General features: G+C 39.5%; 1 protein-coding gene across 3 annotated transcripts in view; it reads right to left on the bottom strand.

The window, feature by feature from the left end:
- Positions 1-14514, bottom strand: part of PHTF2 (putative homeodomain transcription factor 2) — a 182311-nt gene that overhangs the window by 68134 nt on the left and 99663 nt on the right. For 2 of the 3 annotated variants that reach the window (XM_077836097.1, XM_077836116.1), the window contains exons 5-7: positions 14192-14350; positions 9152-9317; positions 8275-8439 (exon numbers count right to left, since the gene is read on the bottom strand). In XM_077836097.1, the coding sequence (XP_077692223.1) occupies positions 8275-8439; positions 9152-9317; positions 14192-14350 (490 nt within the window). The remainder of the gene's footprint in view (positions 1-8274; positions 8440-9151; positions 9318-14191; positions 14351-14514) is intronic. The other variant, XM_077836106.1, reaches the window with a different exon arrangement.

Below are 14514 nucleotides of genomic sequence, written 5' to 3'. Positions count from 1 at the left end.
AGAGTGAACTGGAGAGGACAGTAGGTCTCAAGACCACCAAGAACACTACATCCCTCGTTATTTTTCTGAATAGCTTCTGACAGAAACCCAGGAAGGAGACAGCTGTGGCAAGAGATAGAGCTATGACAGAGGAATTTATTTTCATACTTCTGCTCTTCTCGATAATTTTTCATATCTACAGTTCCTTAAGGCTCTTTCCTCTTATTCGAGCTGCAGAAGTGCCCCTAGTATAGTAGAGGCTGAGCAGAATAGCCACTTATGAACTAGATGAATTAGAGTAGCAAGCTACAATTTTATCAAAGGGATCTATGGGAGTCTAATTGGGTTGGAGAAACAGAAAAGTTTGGTTCACTTGTGTCTGTTTTGGGCTCTGCTTACAATTATAAGGCCTCAGTTTGGAGTTCAGGCAGACCCTGCTAAGCAAGATTTTTTCAAGAAAGGCATTCCCCAAAAGCATTTTCCTTCACAGGGCATTTTGCCTCAAGAGGTATTCCCCAGAAGTTCCCCCCAACATTAGAAGAGGAATCATGCTGTAATATTTTTGAAGGTCTATTGTATTTTGCATGATCTTTTTTTTTTCCCCCACAAACTGCTTCAGCACAGAATGGATGTAGTCTTGGGATTGCCTACTTTAGCCCTCACTACTCCAACAGATGTACAATCTAAAAAGACACAGGCAGATGAAGAGTGAGAGGAAATATGCACAAAAAGTGATGGGGTGATGAGACTTTTTCCTGTTTTGTTTTAAGGAGAAGGATGTATTTTGTTTCAGTAAAAAATATTAAAAATTACTCCAAATCACAATTAAGCCCTTTTGACCATAATTCTCCTTCACCAATTCCCAGTTTCAATTCCACTGTTTTTATGTCCCTCTCTCCACATTTGATGAACAATTTATTCATGAGATAAATTAAACATATATGCAAGTTGACTTAGCTAGTCGTTTTGTTGTGTTGTCTATGATGTTGATCTACAGGATGGATTTAAAATAAGGACAGTCGATTGGCAGAATGCCCTTCCATGAGCTGTTCTATGTATAGTGTGACATGAAGAGGGCAGAAAGATGGTTGTGGAGAACTGGGTGCAAAACAGGACAAAGTTGGAATCATATGTGAGACTGGGGGTGTGACAAAGTAGAGTCTTTATTCAAGTTGCCCGTCTTCTGTTTCCCTCACTTAAATTTTTTTGCATAAGAAAATAAAGAACTGGATGAGTAAGTGGTTTAATATAAGTGCCACTCCATGCCTTCAGTATGCAAAAAGCAGACAAATGAGGAAGAACTGAGAACTAAAATTATGCAACTGAATGACAGAACTTGCCTCCTACTTACTGCCTGACAAACAGAACCATAAAGCTGATAGTCAGGTTTACTACTGGGTAATATGGGAGCACAGAAATGTGAAAATCATTGTTTCTGACATAGAGTATATGAATACTTCTAAAGGATAAGCTTCTTACTAAAAGCTTAAAGAGAAGAAAAGATGGCAAAATTTTCTACCCTTGCAGTGAACACCTTAAAAAAACCCCTCTGAAGACTCACTTGTAGGCCTTCTGCTTTTTTCTTACGACCAATGCTTTAGCCTGTATACATATTTTGACAGGGTCGGGCCAGACCCTGAGTGATAGAAGGCAGACAGATTAGCCCCAGGTTAAGTAGGTCGCTTTTCACTGGGTAAGGTAACAGGGAAGGTTCCAGAACAATCAGGAACCTTCTGGAAACAATTAAGGCAGACAGGCTGATTAGAATACCTGCAGCCAATCAAGAAACTGCTAAAATCAATAAAAGCAGGCTAATTAGGGAACCTGGGTTTAAAAGGAGCTCACTTCAGCTTGTGGTGCGTGCACGGAGCTGGGAGCAAGAGGCAAAAGAAGCTGAGAGTGAGAAGTACAAGCATTATTAGACATCAGGAGGAAGGTCCTGTGGTGAGAATAAAGAAGGTGTTGGGAGGAGGCCATGGGGAAGTAGCCCAGGGAGTTGTAGCTGTCACGCAGCTGTTACAGGAGCCACTGTAGACTACTGGCCCTGGGCTGGAACCCGGAGTAGAGGGTGGGCCCGGGTTCCCCCCATCCCCCCAACTCCCTACTTGATACTGGAGGAGTTGATCTGGACTGTGGGTTCCACCAGAGGGGAAGGTCTCTGGCCTGTTCCCCGATCCACTAGGTGGATCAGCAGACTGTGAAGATTGTTCTTCCTCCTCTCCCCATGTTGGCTAGCGATGAGGTGAAATGAGTGAATGGCAGATTTGAGCCGTGAAAGTGGCCAAACTGAAGGCTGCCGTGAACCTCTATGGTGAGCAAATCTGCCAATAAGCACAGGACCCACCAAGGCAGAGGAGGAACTTTGTCACAATATTTATTTTAAAAACTTTCTAAATACAGATTAGTCTGATAAAGTCCACTTGAACACACTATTGAGGGTTTAGAAAAAAAAAACATGTCAAACTACCCAAAATAGGTACATTAAAATTTTGCTTTGGTGCAGTTCTACAGTGTTGAAATTATTTAGTTAATAGATGAAGAATAGGCTAGAGAGATAGAAAAGGAGGTGCATATGAAACCTATAATTTATGTTTATGGAAAATGGATTACTAAGACTATGAAAGAAAGCAAATCAACCCTTGGGTGCTAGCTGGCCATGTTTGCAAGAGAATGTGCTTCAGGAAGTCCCAACTTCCAGCAATGAAGATGCTAAATAAGATAAAAGGAGCAATAGTGACAAAATAGTCGCAATAAGAGGGAGGCAGAAGAAGCTTATTTTAATGCACTAAAACAATATTTTTGGTATATTTTCTTCTTCATAGCTACTGTGATTGAAAAGAAATGCAAATCTCATGAGACACACAGTTAGTAGAAATTCAGAATAATACAAGACAATTAAGTGCTCAATTCTGATCAAGTCTACCACAAACAATTTGCTACAATTAAACATTAAATGATAATCAGGTAATTCAATTCCTTAGAGCTTTTTTCTGTGTACAGTATATTAATAAAGAAACAAAGCTCATTAAATGTCTTTTGGCAGACAGAGCATCAAAAGTATTAAATTAAATAAGTAGTAATAAATATGAAAATTCAATCCAGTTCTTTTAGATAGCGCACAGATAAAAAAAATGCAAAAGCCTAACCAGTGAGACTCTGCTATTCCACGACTTATTGAACTGATAGGAGGTACAGTTGTGATAATTCTTCCAACTTTGATTCGAAATGCATTCACAGGCCTTTGTGTAAAGTTCACAAAGGTTCTGGTTCAACTAAAACCTGGTTTTCCCCATGATCAACTTTCACTGCAAAGATCAGGTTAGACAGGTTTGAACATCTCTGCACACGTTTACAGGAACTGGAATTGGGATTAATGGTCACACTGGAAAATATTATGCTCATGTGACCTTTCCCAGAAAAAACATTGTTTGAACTTGAAAAGTACTGGGAAAGAGCAATCCCAAAGTACTCCCCAAAAACCACATTATTTCATTTTTTTCCCCACTTCACTGTGCTTTAAAAATTTCACCTGAGGTGGAGAACATGTGTAACTCTCTATTAGAATGTTAATACATGTCTATTATAGACTACTATATGAAGTGTGAAAAATCTAAAGGAAATATATAGGGGGATAACATGAACACTTGTAGGAATATGAAGGTGTTTTGCGATTTACAGACATACCAAAAGACAGGACAGGCCAAGCAGTACTTTGACATGGTCTTCTCTCAGGATTAGCTAGAGGAAAGTGTTAAGGAAGGCTTAAATAAGGTTTCTGGAAGACAGATTTTCATTATCATAAATTGGGGGAAGGAAGGAGAGAAAAAAAGAGCAAATCTTCTTTCTGTAAATGGAGAAATATTCTGCTCCCTTTACTTTCATTTTGTACTGCTCTTAAAGATTCTCTCATGACCCAATCCTAGAGTTGTTCAAAATTCAGAACTGGGGTGTTCCATTTTGTGTGTTCTTTGAAGCAGATACTGACTTATTTATTATGAATGTGTACAGAGCTTAGCCCAATGGGACCCTGACCTGGTTGAGATTTCTAGGTAATATCAAAATATAAATAATAAATTATACAGTTTGTGCAAGGTTTCCCTCACCAAAATGATATTCAAGACGGGGTCAGAATTTCACAAATTCATTCTTGTGCTGGATGAAAATCAAGTATTGAATGTTCTACAAGCTATTAACAATATTGGACTCTGCTATTCAGAAAGGATATACTTCAAACACTTCCAAATTATTTAGGTTTGAATGTATGTATATATTTGATAAAAACTGTTTTCTCTCTATCATGTATTTCAATTTACAATATACTCCAAGAACAATACATCCACTTCTGTAAATACGATCCACTGGTTCAGTCAGCCATTATAATAAAAGTACATAATGAACTAGCAATGTGGAGAGAGTACTGGGTGGGGGTTTACAACCATGAAATCTGTTACTGTGTAAATTTCAGCCTTTCTTGGAAGAATCATTGGGGCACACTTCCTCCACACTCATCTCTCAAAGATTCTGCATTGTGAACTTCCTGCCTGAGAATGCTGGACTTCTAGAGCCTTTAAATTCTGACCTGCATTTTTGCCAGAGAAGAGAGACATTGCTAGAAAATCAATGAGAAGCACTCCATCCCTCCAAGAGGTGTGTATTCTGTCTCTTCAATGCTCTCAGCCCCTAGTATACATACATTGCACAACTACTAGATTGGTGGCCAGCCCCACTTCTAGACCAAACTATATACATTTAACAATGTTTCTGATACTTTGTTCCATAAAAAGTAGAGTTGTCACCTTTGGAAATTAAGCTCTGAGGGAAGACAAGACTGTTGGGCAATATATGTTAAACTGCTTAATTTTATTTCTTTCAAAATACTAACAGAAAGAAATGAACGTTTTAAAATGAAAAAAGCATTGACAAGTCCCAGTTCCTAGGTGCCATTGTAACGTTGACAAACCCCACTTGTCGGCAGGCAGGACTGAACCTGGGATCTCTGGAGCTTAGTGCATGAGCCAAAAGCCATATGGCTGTTAACTAAGGCTGTAGAGCAGACACTCACTCTCTCTCTCAAAGTGGTCTCCATGCCACTAGATGGGACAGAACACCACAGCCAGTAGGTGTGTGGGTTACACCATCACACACACAACTCATTATTGTATTCAATATTTTAGGTGTTTGGGTGGAAAAAACCCCATGCAAATCATTTCCTCTATAGATGAAAAAATGCAAGGGATTGACTGAACAGCTCATACACAATGAATCATGCAGGTGAATATCTGGGCAACGATGTTAACAATTCCTTTGGTATAGAAAAAAGCCACAAATCAAATTCAGTTCAATTTGTTCCATACCAAAGGCTATGCTAGCAGCAGTATTTTCTACACTGGTAGCTCTGTATCAGCAGGAGAGCAATAAATAGCATGAAGTTTCACCACAGCCAGCGTCCATGATTCTGTGTGTTGACTGAAATTAGACCTTTCTGACTAAGGAAAATGGAAGTAATCATGTACATTTAAATGTTGAACATGCCTTCAACTACAGTGCTAAGTGCTTGTCTACATGGGAACATCCAGGAAAGTGAATCCAAACTAACAAACTGTGTGAATTTGAAGTGGCTTTGTTAAGCTGCATAAAATCCCTGTGTGGATACTGTTATTGAGAATTAAAGTGGCCTTAATATGGTTTAGTTGAATTCACTAAATGAACTAAACTAAACTGAGTACAAACCCACCTGAAACCAGGAGTATGCCCTCAGCACAGCTCAGCCCTGCCTCCGCTACCGCTACCCATACAACCGCAACTGCACTGCTGTTTACACTCATGTTAGGTTGATGAAAGCAAATGCTAATGTGTACACAAGCAAGGGAATCACACACCCCTAACTCACAGTGTAGACAAAGACAACTTGAGCCTTCCTAATGACCTAGTAATAATGCTATGCAATGTGCCATAGGAGACATTGCAAACTCAAATCTAATCTGTTTCCTGAGATGGGCTGTCAAAGAACCTCTAGCCTTTCAGGATGGGGTGCAGCAAGTTCTTCTCATTGCTTATAACCCTGAGATTTGATTAAATGATGTAAATAAGCTCTAAGGTGAGACACAGACAGTCCTGCTTAACTAGAAAGATTGTGTATGTGATGTTGACCCTTGAGAAAGTGAGGGGAAATTCTGGGGTGCTACAGGCCTGATCCTGTGTGGTGGTAAGTGCAGTTGACTTCTATGAAAGTAAAAGATTCAGCACTTTATACAATCTGCTCCAAATGCACTGGAATGGACTGCACAAAGAACAATTCATTTAGATGTGGGCTTACTCAAAAAGATCACCAGTTTGATGTTACTTTTCAAAGCCAGTTTAGTTTACATGATGAAAAAATGTAAATAAAGTTTATATGCAATTTTATCCCATTTTAATTTTAAGTGCTTTAAAATATCTAAAGGACTGCAGCTCAATATGATGCTCCTGGTAATTAACTTTAGAACAACTGAATAATCTTTATCAGAGTTAAAGAGCACATAATCACAAATATGAAAGATGTAGTGTAGTAATATTGACTGGACTTGCACAATAAAACATACATGTAAGAAAGTGCAGTATCTCTTTTCTCAATTTTAGACCACCTTACAGGACAGTATGTGATGTAACTCCTCACTTAAAGTCGTCCCGATTAACTTTGTTCATTGTTACGTTGCTGATGAATTAGGGAACAAAGTTGTGCAATGCTCCCTTATAATGCTGTTTAGCAGCCGCCTGCTTTGTCCACTGCTTGCAGGAAGAGCAGTCCATTGCAGCTAACTTGTGGGGGCTTGGAACCAGGGTGGACCGGCAGCCCCCTTCTCTCCTAAGTTCCCTATGCAGCAGCCGCTCAGCAGGCTATCAATTGCAGGCAGTTCAGCTGTCCCTCCCCCCTGCTGCCATGTGAGTGCTCCTGCCCTCTATCTTGGAGTTGCGGAGAGGGAGAGAAGGGGAGCTAATGTCAGGGTGTCCCGTCCCCCCCCACACTTATCCCTTCTCCTTATAGAGTAGGGTGGGGATACAACAGGGCTCAGGACAGAGGGAGCTTGCTGGCCGCAGCTGCTGTCTCAACTTCCTGATATACTTAAAAAGGCAGTGTACTTAGAGTAGGGTCAGTGTACTTAAAGGGGCAATGAGCATCTCTCTCACTCATACACATGGTGTGCGTCTCCCCTCCCTCCATACGTGCTGCCTTGCAGAGTGTGAGGCTACATTAACGTGTTAGCATTCGGCTGAGGCCTCTATGGTTAATTCATCATTTAGCAGTAAGGCATCCCCTGGGAAATATCCCACCCTCTTACTTGACCACCTCAACTTCACAATCATCATTGCTGTATATAGTATTGTTTGTTTAAAACTTATAGTGTGTGTGTGTGTGTGTGTGTGTGTGTGTGAGATATAAAAAAAGATAGTTTTTTGTCTGGTGAAAAAAATGTCCCTGGAACCTAACCCCTCCCCCCCATTTACATTAATTCTTATAGGGAAATTGGATTTGCTTAACATTGTTTCGCTTAAAGTCTCTTTTTTCAGGAACATAACTACAACATTAAGAGAGGAGTTACTGTATCCTGAACTGTTTCTAAATGCCTCCCAATTTCTAATGAAGATGTATAGTGCACTTGCATTTGGATTCCAGAGAGCTATTAAATGTTTTTACGTAAGTCTTCTGAGGACTATTGTTTGGATAGATTAATTGTTTGCAAAAGAAATAGGCTACTGAAGGGCATAATAACTATATTTTACCTCCAATCATATAAAGCCTTAGTTTAAAAAAGAACTGCCTCTTGCATATTTCATTACCTTAAGTGTTCTCTGGTCCTTGCTGAACAATAAAAGCGTATGGGTATTTGACACTTTGCCTTTTTTTTTTTTTTTGGCACACAGGCATAGAGTTAGAGCAAAGAAATACATACATTTGAATTTGTCATGCCATGGAATTCCATTGCCACCACTAAGTTATTCTCTGACAGGATTTTAAAATAGAGAAACTGAAGTGTCTTATCTTTGATAGTCCTTATATAATACTTCTCCCTCAAGCATCAAACACATCTGTAAAATTAAGACATTAATTTTGTATTTCACAGGGATTATTTCACTAGAATTTGCCAAAATAAAGACTAATGTCTACACAAGCTCAAATAATTCAGAGTATGTTAGAAACACAGAAAAATATTCTGTTCAATAGAAAAACATTTGATAGAAATACAGATCAAATTTTAATTTTTCAGAAAAGGGATAGTGCATATCTAACGTACATAGCCTTAAATAAATACAAACCCTGATAAAAAGAAAGCAGCATGCCAGATATCTCTGAAGACGGCGCCAATACTGTAAGAGGTGCTTGTTCCGTAGCTCTGCACTGTTCCCTCCTGCATGTTATCTGTGGTACTAGAGCCATCTCCTTCCCTATGTACTTCCAAATGTGCTGCTTTCCTTAATTTCCTTCATCAGAAGAGATTAAAATTGGAAGGCATCTTCATAAATGTAATCCATTAGCTCTATAATGTGTTCAGCAATTTTTGTAAGCATGCAAAATATGAGACTTTTCAAAATATATTTTAATCTAGTAATTTACCATTTTGCTTTAATAAATATTTTAAAACATTTAGCACATTAGAACTGTCCATTTTCATTATATAATTTCTTCTAAACAAAAATGTAATTTCACTAAACACTAAAGGCTCAAACCCACAAAAATTACTGTTGAGTAGTCCCACCAATTTCAACAGGATTACTCATAGTAGTAAACCAATTCACTTAAGTGTTGGCAGGATGGGGCCTATGTTTGTGGTTGCACTGTTATTCTTTTAATTTGTGCCTCCAACACAAAGATTATTGATCAGTATTGAATACTGAATAATACAAAGTTTATAGTCATATTTACAGAACAGTCTCTACCAATATTTAGTAACAAACAATTTGAAGCAAAAGGTAAGGTTCAATACATAGCCAAATAAAGACTAAAGTTTTTAACAGCCACTTTTAAAGATTAGTAAACATATAAACAGTACTCAAATTTCTTACAAGACAATGCATAACATCATACTCTGTAGTAGACAAAACCTTGCAACATGGTTCAGAGATTGTATATTCCAAAATAATTTCATGTACTCATGAACCTAACTCATAGAAAACATTTTAGTATAGACTGTACCTTCTTCTTTTACCCCCTGTGCTAGGTGGTGGTTTAGGAGTTCGTGTTGAAACAATCTGGCAATGCACAGTTCCAAGTAGCAACATTAGCCATATTGGCCCAATTACTTCAGTCAAAGGTATGTTATGTGGGCTTGCTGCTGTATAGAATAATACTATTGCGGTAACTGCAAAAAGGGGAAAAAAATATTCAATTCAAAGTCTGAATTATCTTGAAATACTTTACTGGTCAACAAACATGGATATTTCACAAAATTAAAAAACTGTTCACATCTGTAGAGATCTTTTTACACATCCTAACTGCTCTTCACCTAACTCACTCAAGCTAAATATATCCTCGGATACAACTTGCATTGCTAAATGACAGGTTGCAGATTCTACTCTAATCTTAGAGGTAGAACCACACCCATTCTGATATCTTAATTATATGGTGCAAATATAGATGTCATTTCTGACCCAGACACATGGAAACAATTTTCAGGTCTGGTGATCTCAGAGGTTAATTGGAAGAAATCTTTAAATAGGATTACTATAAGAATTAAAAATTACTTACAACTATAGGACAGTATCACTTATTCATACTGTCACATCTATTACAAATTTATTTTCTTCTGTATGTAGACCACAGCATGTTTACACATTTTGGAATTGTAATAAAATGGATCAATGTATTTGATTTTATGGGACATTTTTGATTATATCTCACAAACACCACATGAGCCCTCTGAACTAGAATGTCAGCTTGTTACATGGAAAATGTCTTGGTGCAACTATTTCTTACAGTTGGTCAGAAGAAATCTATATAAACTGAATATTCATGGTTGAAGAAATGTGTCACCTGTGAAAACATTTAAACTAGAAAGTGTTCATGCTTCCAAGAAAATTCTTGAGGTGCATGAGCTCATGGAATCCAACACTCAGAATAAAGCTCATATATAATTTATTAAAACTGGCCTCTGTGCTGAAAGTTATGAACAAACTCATTTCTTTAGAAACAGCAAATATCGACTGAATAGGAGATGACAGGATCAAACCTGATCATACAGCCACAGTGAACATTTTTTTCATTTTACATTTCCTAGTTGCTCATCTTCTAGAGTTAAGTAAAACATATTGTACATCTACAAAGAAAGATTTCTCTAATTCTGTCAGAGTCCTATCACCCACATTGTCAGATGCAATGAAAGCAGATCTGGACAGTACACTTTCCCTTGCTGCCATGACAAAAGATATGGTGACACAAGTAAGTGTCTGTAATTCCCTTTGGAAAGAAGGCACAAGTCCATGTACCACTGCTATCTTGGCCATGCTTGGGCAATAAGTATCATCCTGGCTGATCATCTTCACAATCTTCCATATTTAGGTGAGCAGATATCCCGTTTTTATAGGCACAGTCCCATTTTTGGGGACTTTTTCATATACAGGGTCCTATTACCACCCACTCCCTGTCCCAATTTTTCACAGTTGCTATCTGGTCACCCCATCCACATGAGAGGTAATGGTCAGAAAGCATACATCAGCTCTGTACCCCAATGTAGGAGGAATGTATCTGTTAGAGTGAGCATCTGCTGCTGCTCTTGAACAAAAGGAAGGGTACTTAGTGTTAAATCTTCTGTAAACAGATCTTTATCTGAAGTACCCCAAAGTAGCTATGAAGCCCCGAAGTACCATTTGTGCATCTGGGAAAAGTCTCTGTGTAGTTGGTCCACTGACTCATTGAGAGACCCTGCCACCTCTAATATACTGTTATACTGTCTGTGGCTGCTTGAACCACTGATCTTTGCACTGGAGTACTGAATGATCTGACCAGAGAAAGGAATGATCTGACTGCCAACAAATTGCTCTTAACTCCAGAGCACGGATATGAAGGCAAGACTCCCGGTGATTCCAGAGACCTCGTTAAAAATCTCCAGTTAGAGGCACAGGGGCACAGATACACCTACAGTGGAGCACACATAGGGACACTACTCAAAGAAGAGCTTTTGGATGCATCTGTTCAGCCCTGGATCCAGGATGGGATGAAGATCTCCATCTTCCTTTGGAATTAGGAAATAGCGGGAGTAGGAACCCCAGTTTTTGAGATTTTCCTGAACCTCCTCTACTGCTCCATCTATTAATAGAGTGTAGGATTTCTATTCTTAACACCAGTTTGAGAGAAGGATGCATGAAAAGAGAGGGAGGAGACGCTGATCTGGAGGGAAGATTTCAAACTGTCCTTTTATAATATCCAAAACCCATTTGTCTACAGTATCTTTTGCCACTTGCTGTAAACATGACAAAGAGTCTCCAATTGTTCAGGGAACTGAATTCAAGGTTGTTTTGTTGCTCTTGAACTTCATGTCACACCTGCACTTTAACTGCAGGTACAGAAGTAATGGAGGACAAATTCCTTTCTCTCATCGTGGATTTAAAGGGACATCTTTTATATTGCTACTGAGAAGCCGTGACTGCCTTTGTTGAAATACAAAGATGAAGAATAAGGTGGACAATGTTGCCTTTGCTATTTGCCTTTGCTATTTGAAAGCAGGTATAGGAATTTCCCTCTTAAAAGGTTGCAAGAAACCCTGATGTATAGCTGTTGATCCTATCTCTTTCATTTTCTCTAAGAGTCCATTTGTTTTAGAACTAAAAAGTCCATCCCCTTCAAGTGCAAGGTCTTCAATGTTTGACCTTGTTTCAAAGATTAATTTTAATGTAACATGCATGATACTGTAGTAAATTCTTCTAAATGAAGATGGCCATTATCTTTGAAAACTCATGGTGACCCAAGGAAGCCCCGGACGACTGGAAAAAAGCTAATGTAGTGCCCATCTTTAAAAAAGGGAAGAAGGAGGATCCTGGGAACTACAGGCCAGTCAGCCTCACCTCAGTCCCTGGAAAAATCATGGAGCAGGTCCTCAAGGAATCAATTCTGAAGCGCTTAGAGGAGAGGAAAGTGATCAGGAACAGTCAGCATGGATTCACCAAGGGCAAGTCATGCCTGACTAATCTAATTGCCTCCTATGATGAGATAACTGGCTCTGTGGATGAGGGGAAAACGGTGGACGTTTTGTTCCTTGACCTTAGCAAAGCTTTTGACACGGTCTCCCACAGTATTCTTGCCAGCAAGTTAAAGAAGTATGGGCTGGATGAATGGACTATAAGGTGGATAGAAAGTTGGCTAGATTGTTGGGCTCAACAGGCAGCGATCAATGGCTCCATATCTAGTTGGCAGCCGGTATCAAGTGGAGTGCCCCAAGGGTCGGTCCTGGGGCCGGTTTTGTTCAATATCTTCATAAATGATCTGGAGGATGGTGTGGATTGCACCCTCAGCAAGTTTGCAGATGACACTAAACTGGGAGGAGAGGTAGATATGCTGGAGGGTAGGGATAGGATACAGAGGGCCCTAGACAAATTAGAGGATTGGGCAAAAAGAAATCTCATGAGGTTCAACAAGGACAAGTGCAGAGTCCTGCATTTAGGACGGAAGCACCCCATGCACCGCTACAGACTAGGGACCGAATGGCTCGGCAGCAGTTCTGCGGAAAAGGACCTAAGGGTTACAGTGGACGAGAAGTTGGATATGAGTCAACAGTGTGCCCTTGTTGCCAAGAAGGCCAATGGCATTTTGGGATGTATAAGTAGGGGCACTGCCAGCAGATCGAGGGACGTGATCGTTCCCCTCTATTCGACATTGGTGAGGCCTCATCTGGAGTACTGTGTCCAGTTTTGAACCCCACACTACAAGAAGGATGTGGAAAAATTGGAAAGAGTCCAGCAGAGGGCAACAAACAGGGGACTGGAACACATGACTTATGAGGAGAGGCTGAGGAACTGGGATTGTTTAGTCTGCGGAAGAGAAGAATGAGGGGGGATTCGATAGCTGCTTTCAACTACCTGAAAGGGGGTTCCAAAGAGGATGGATCTTGACTGTTCTCAGTGGTAGCAGATGACAGAACGAGGAGTAATGGTCTCAAGTTGCAGTGGGGGAGATTTAGGTTGGATATTAGGGAAAACTTTTTCACTAGGAGGGTGGTGAAACACTGGAATGCATTACCTAGGGAGGTGGTGGAATCTCCTTTCTTAGAGGTTTTTAAGGTCAAAGCCCTGGCTGGGATGATTTAGTTGGGGATTGGTCCTGCTTTGAGCAGGGGGTTGGACTAGATGACCTCCTGAGGTCCCTTCCAACCCTGATATTCTATGATTCTATGAAGCGTATATACATTTATTCAATATTTAAAAAAAAAGGAAGGTCCATTTGTGGATATTTGTTGGGACACATATTTGCATGGTTTTGCAGCATGTTAACATACTTTTAATCTGATTTTAGGTTAGTGAACATATTACATGAAAAAATACACCCAACTATCCCCAGACTGCATCTATCCAGAGTAAAATCTCTCCAGTGATTTAAAATATACCCAGAATGCACAGCTAATTATAGATCCTAAATGCAACATTAATTATGAATTTTAAATACACTTAGAAACAGGGTATACATAAAGGCAAGCAAAAGGAAATAGTACTGGGAAGTGGAACTAGAAATTTGGGCAGCAGCGAAAAATGGTGGAGAAGAGCTACTGGAAGGGTGCTGACGAAGTTATTTTCCTCAGGGCTCAGAGTTCTAGCATTCCCTGGATGTTCAGAAAACTCTTAATATTCATATTCATCATAGAGAGAATGGAAGCACAGCACAGATTTCACTGTTCAAGTGGAAGGGGAGCTAGAATGGCTTTAAGCCTCCATTATGCCCTCCCAATCCTGGGTTGTTCCATGCCCCCCTGTGTAATTTGAAGCCTCTCCCTGATGCCTACTGGCCACAATGCTGTGTGCTGCCATCAATGCTCTCTTCCCCACATTTTTCAGGACTTACGAGGGGGTCTTTGGAAAGCAGCCTTTAGCTGGGGTAAGCTGTGTAAATTAAAGGTGCATTATTAGGACTGCTCAGCATTTTGAAAATAGTGTATCTTGTCAGTACTGAGTGAACTTGACAAGATACAGTATTTTCAAGATTGTTAAAAACAAATGTTTGCCGTTATATTATCTTATTATCCAATTATACCTTGTAGAAGGTAAAGAACAAGCAGCCAGAAAAATATGACGTTTGATGTCACTTGTAACCACCACCTACAGAAGAATGGAAAGAAAACTACTCGAACAATTCCTTTTCGGGTCAGAGAGGTCCAAGGACTTTCAGGTTTTGCTTTAGCAAAGGCAGATCCTAAAATTAAAAGACAACTGAAGTTATTCTTAAATACACTTATCTAATAAAGTTTTGGTTATCATTTTAGTACAATATAATCACAAAGCTGTCTTGTGTATAAATGCACCCATAGAGTACATATATATACACACACACATGCACCAACCAGGTTGTATAAAGGC

Source organism: Eretmochelys imbricata, chromosome 1 (assembly GCF_965152235.1).
Source record: "Eretmochelys imbricata isolate rEreImb1 chromosome 1, rEreImb1.hap1, whole genome shotgun sequence".
Lineage (NCBI taxonomy): Eukaryota > Metazoa > Chordata > Testudines > Cheloniidae > Eretmochelys > Eretmochelys imbricata.
This window is presented reverse-complemented; position numbering and strand designations above follow the sequence as displayed.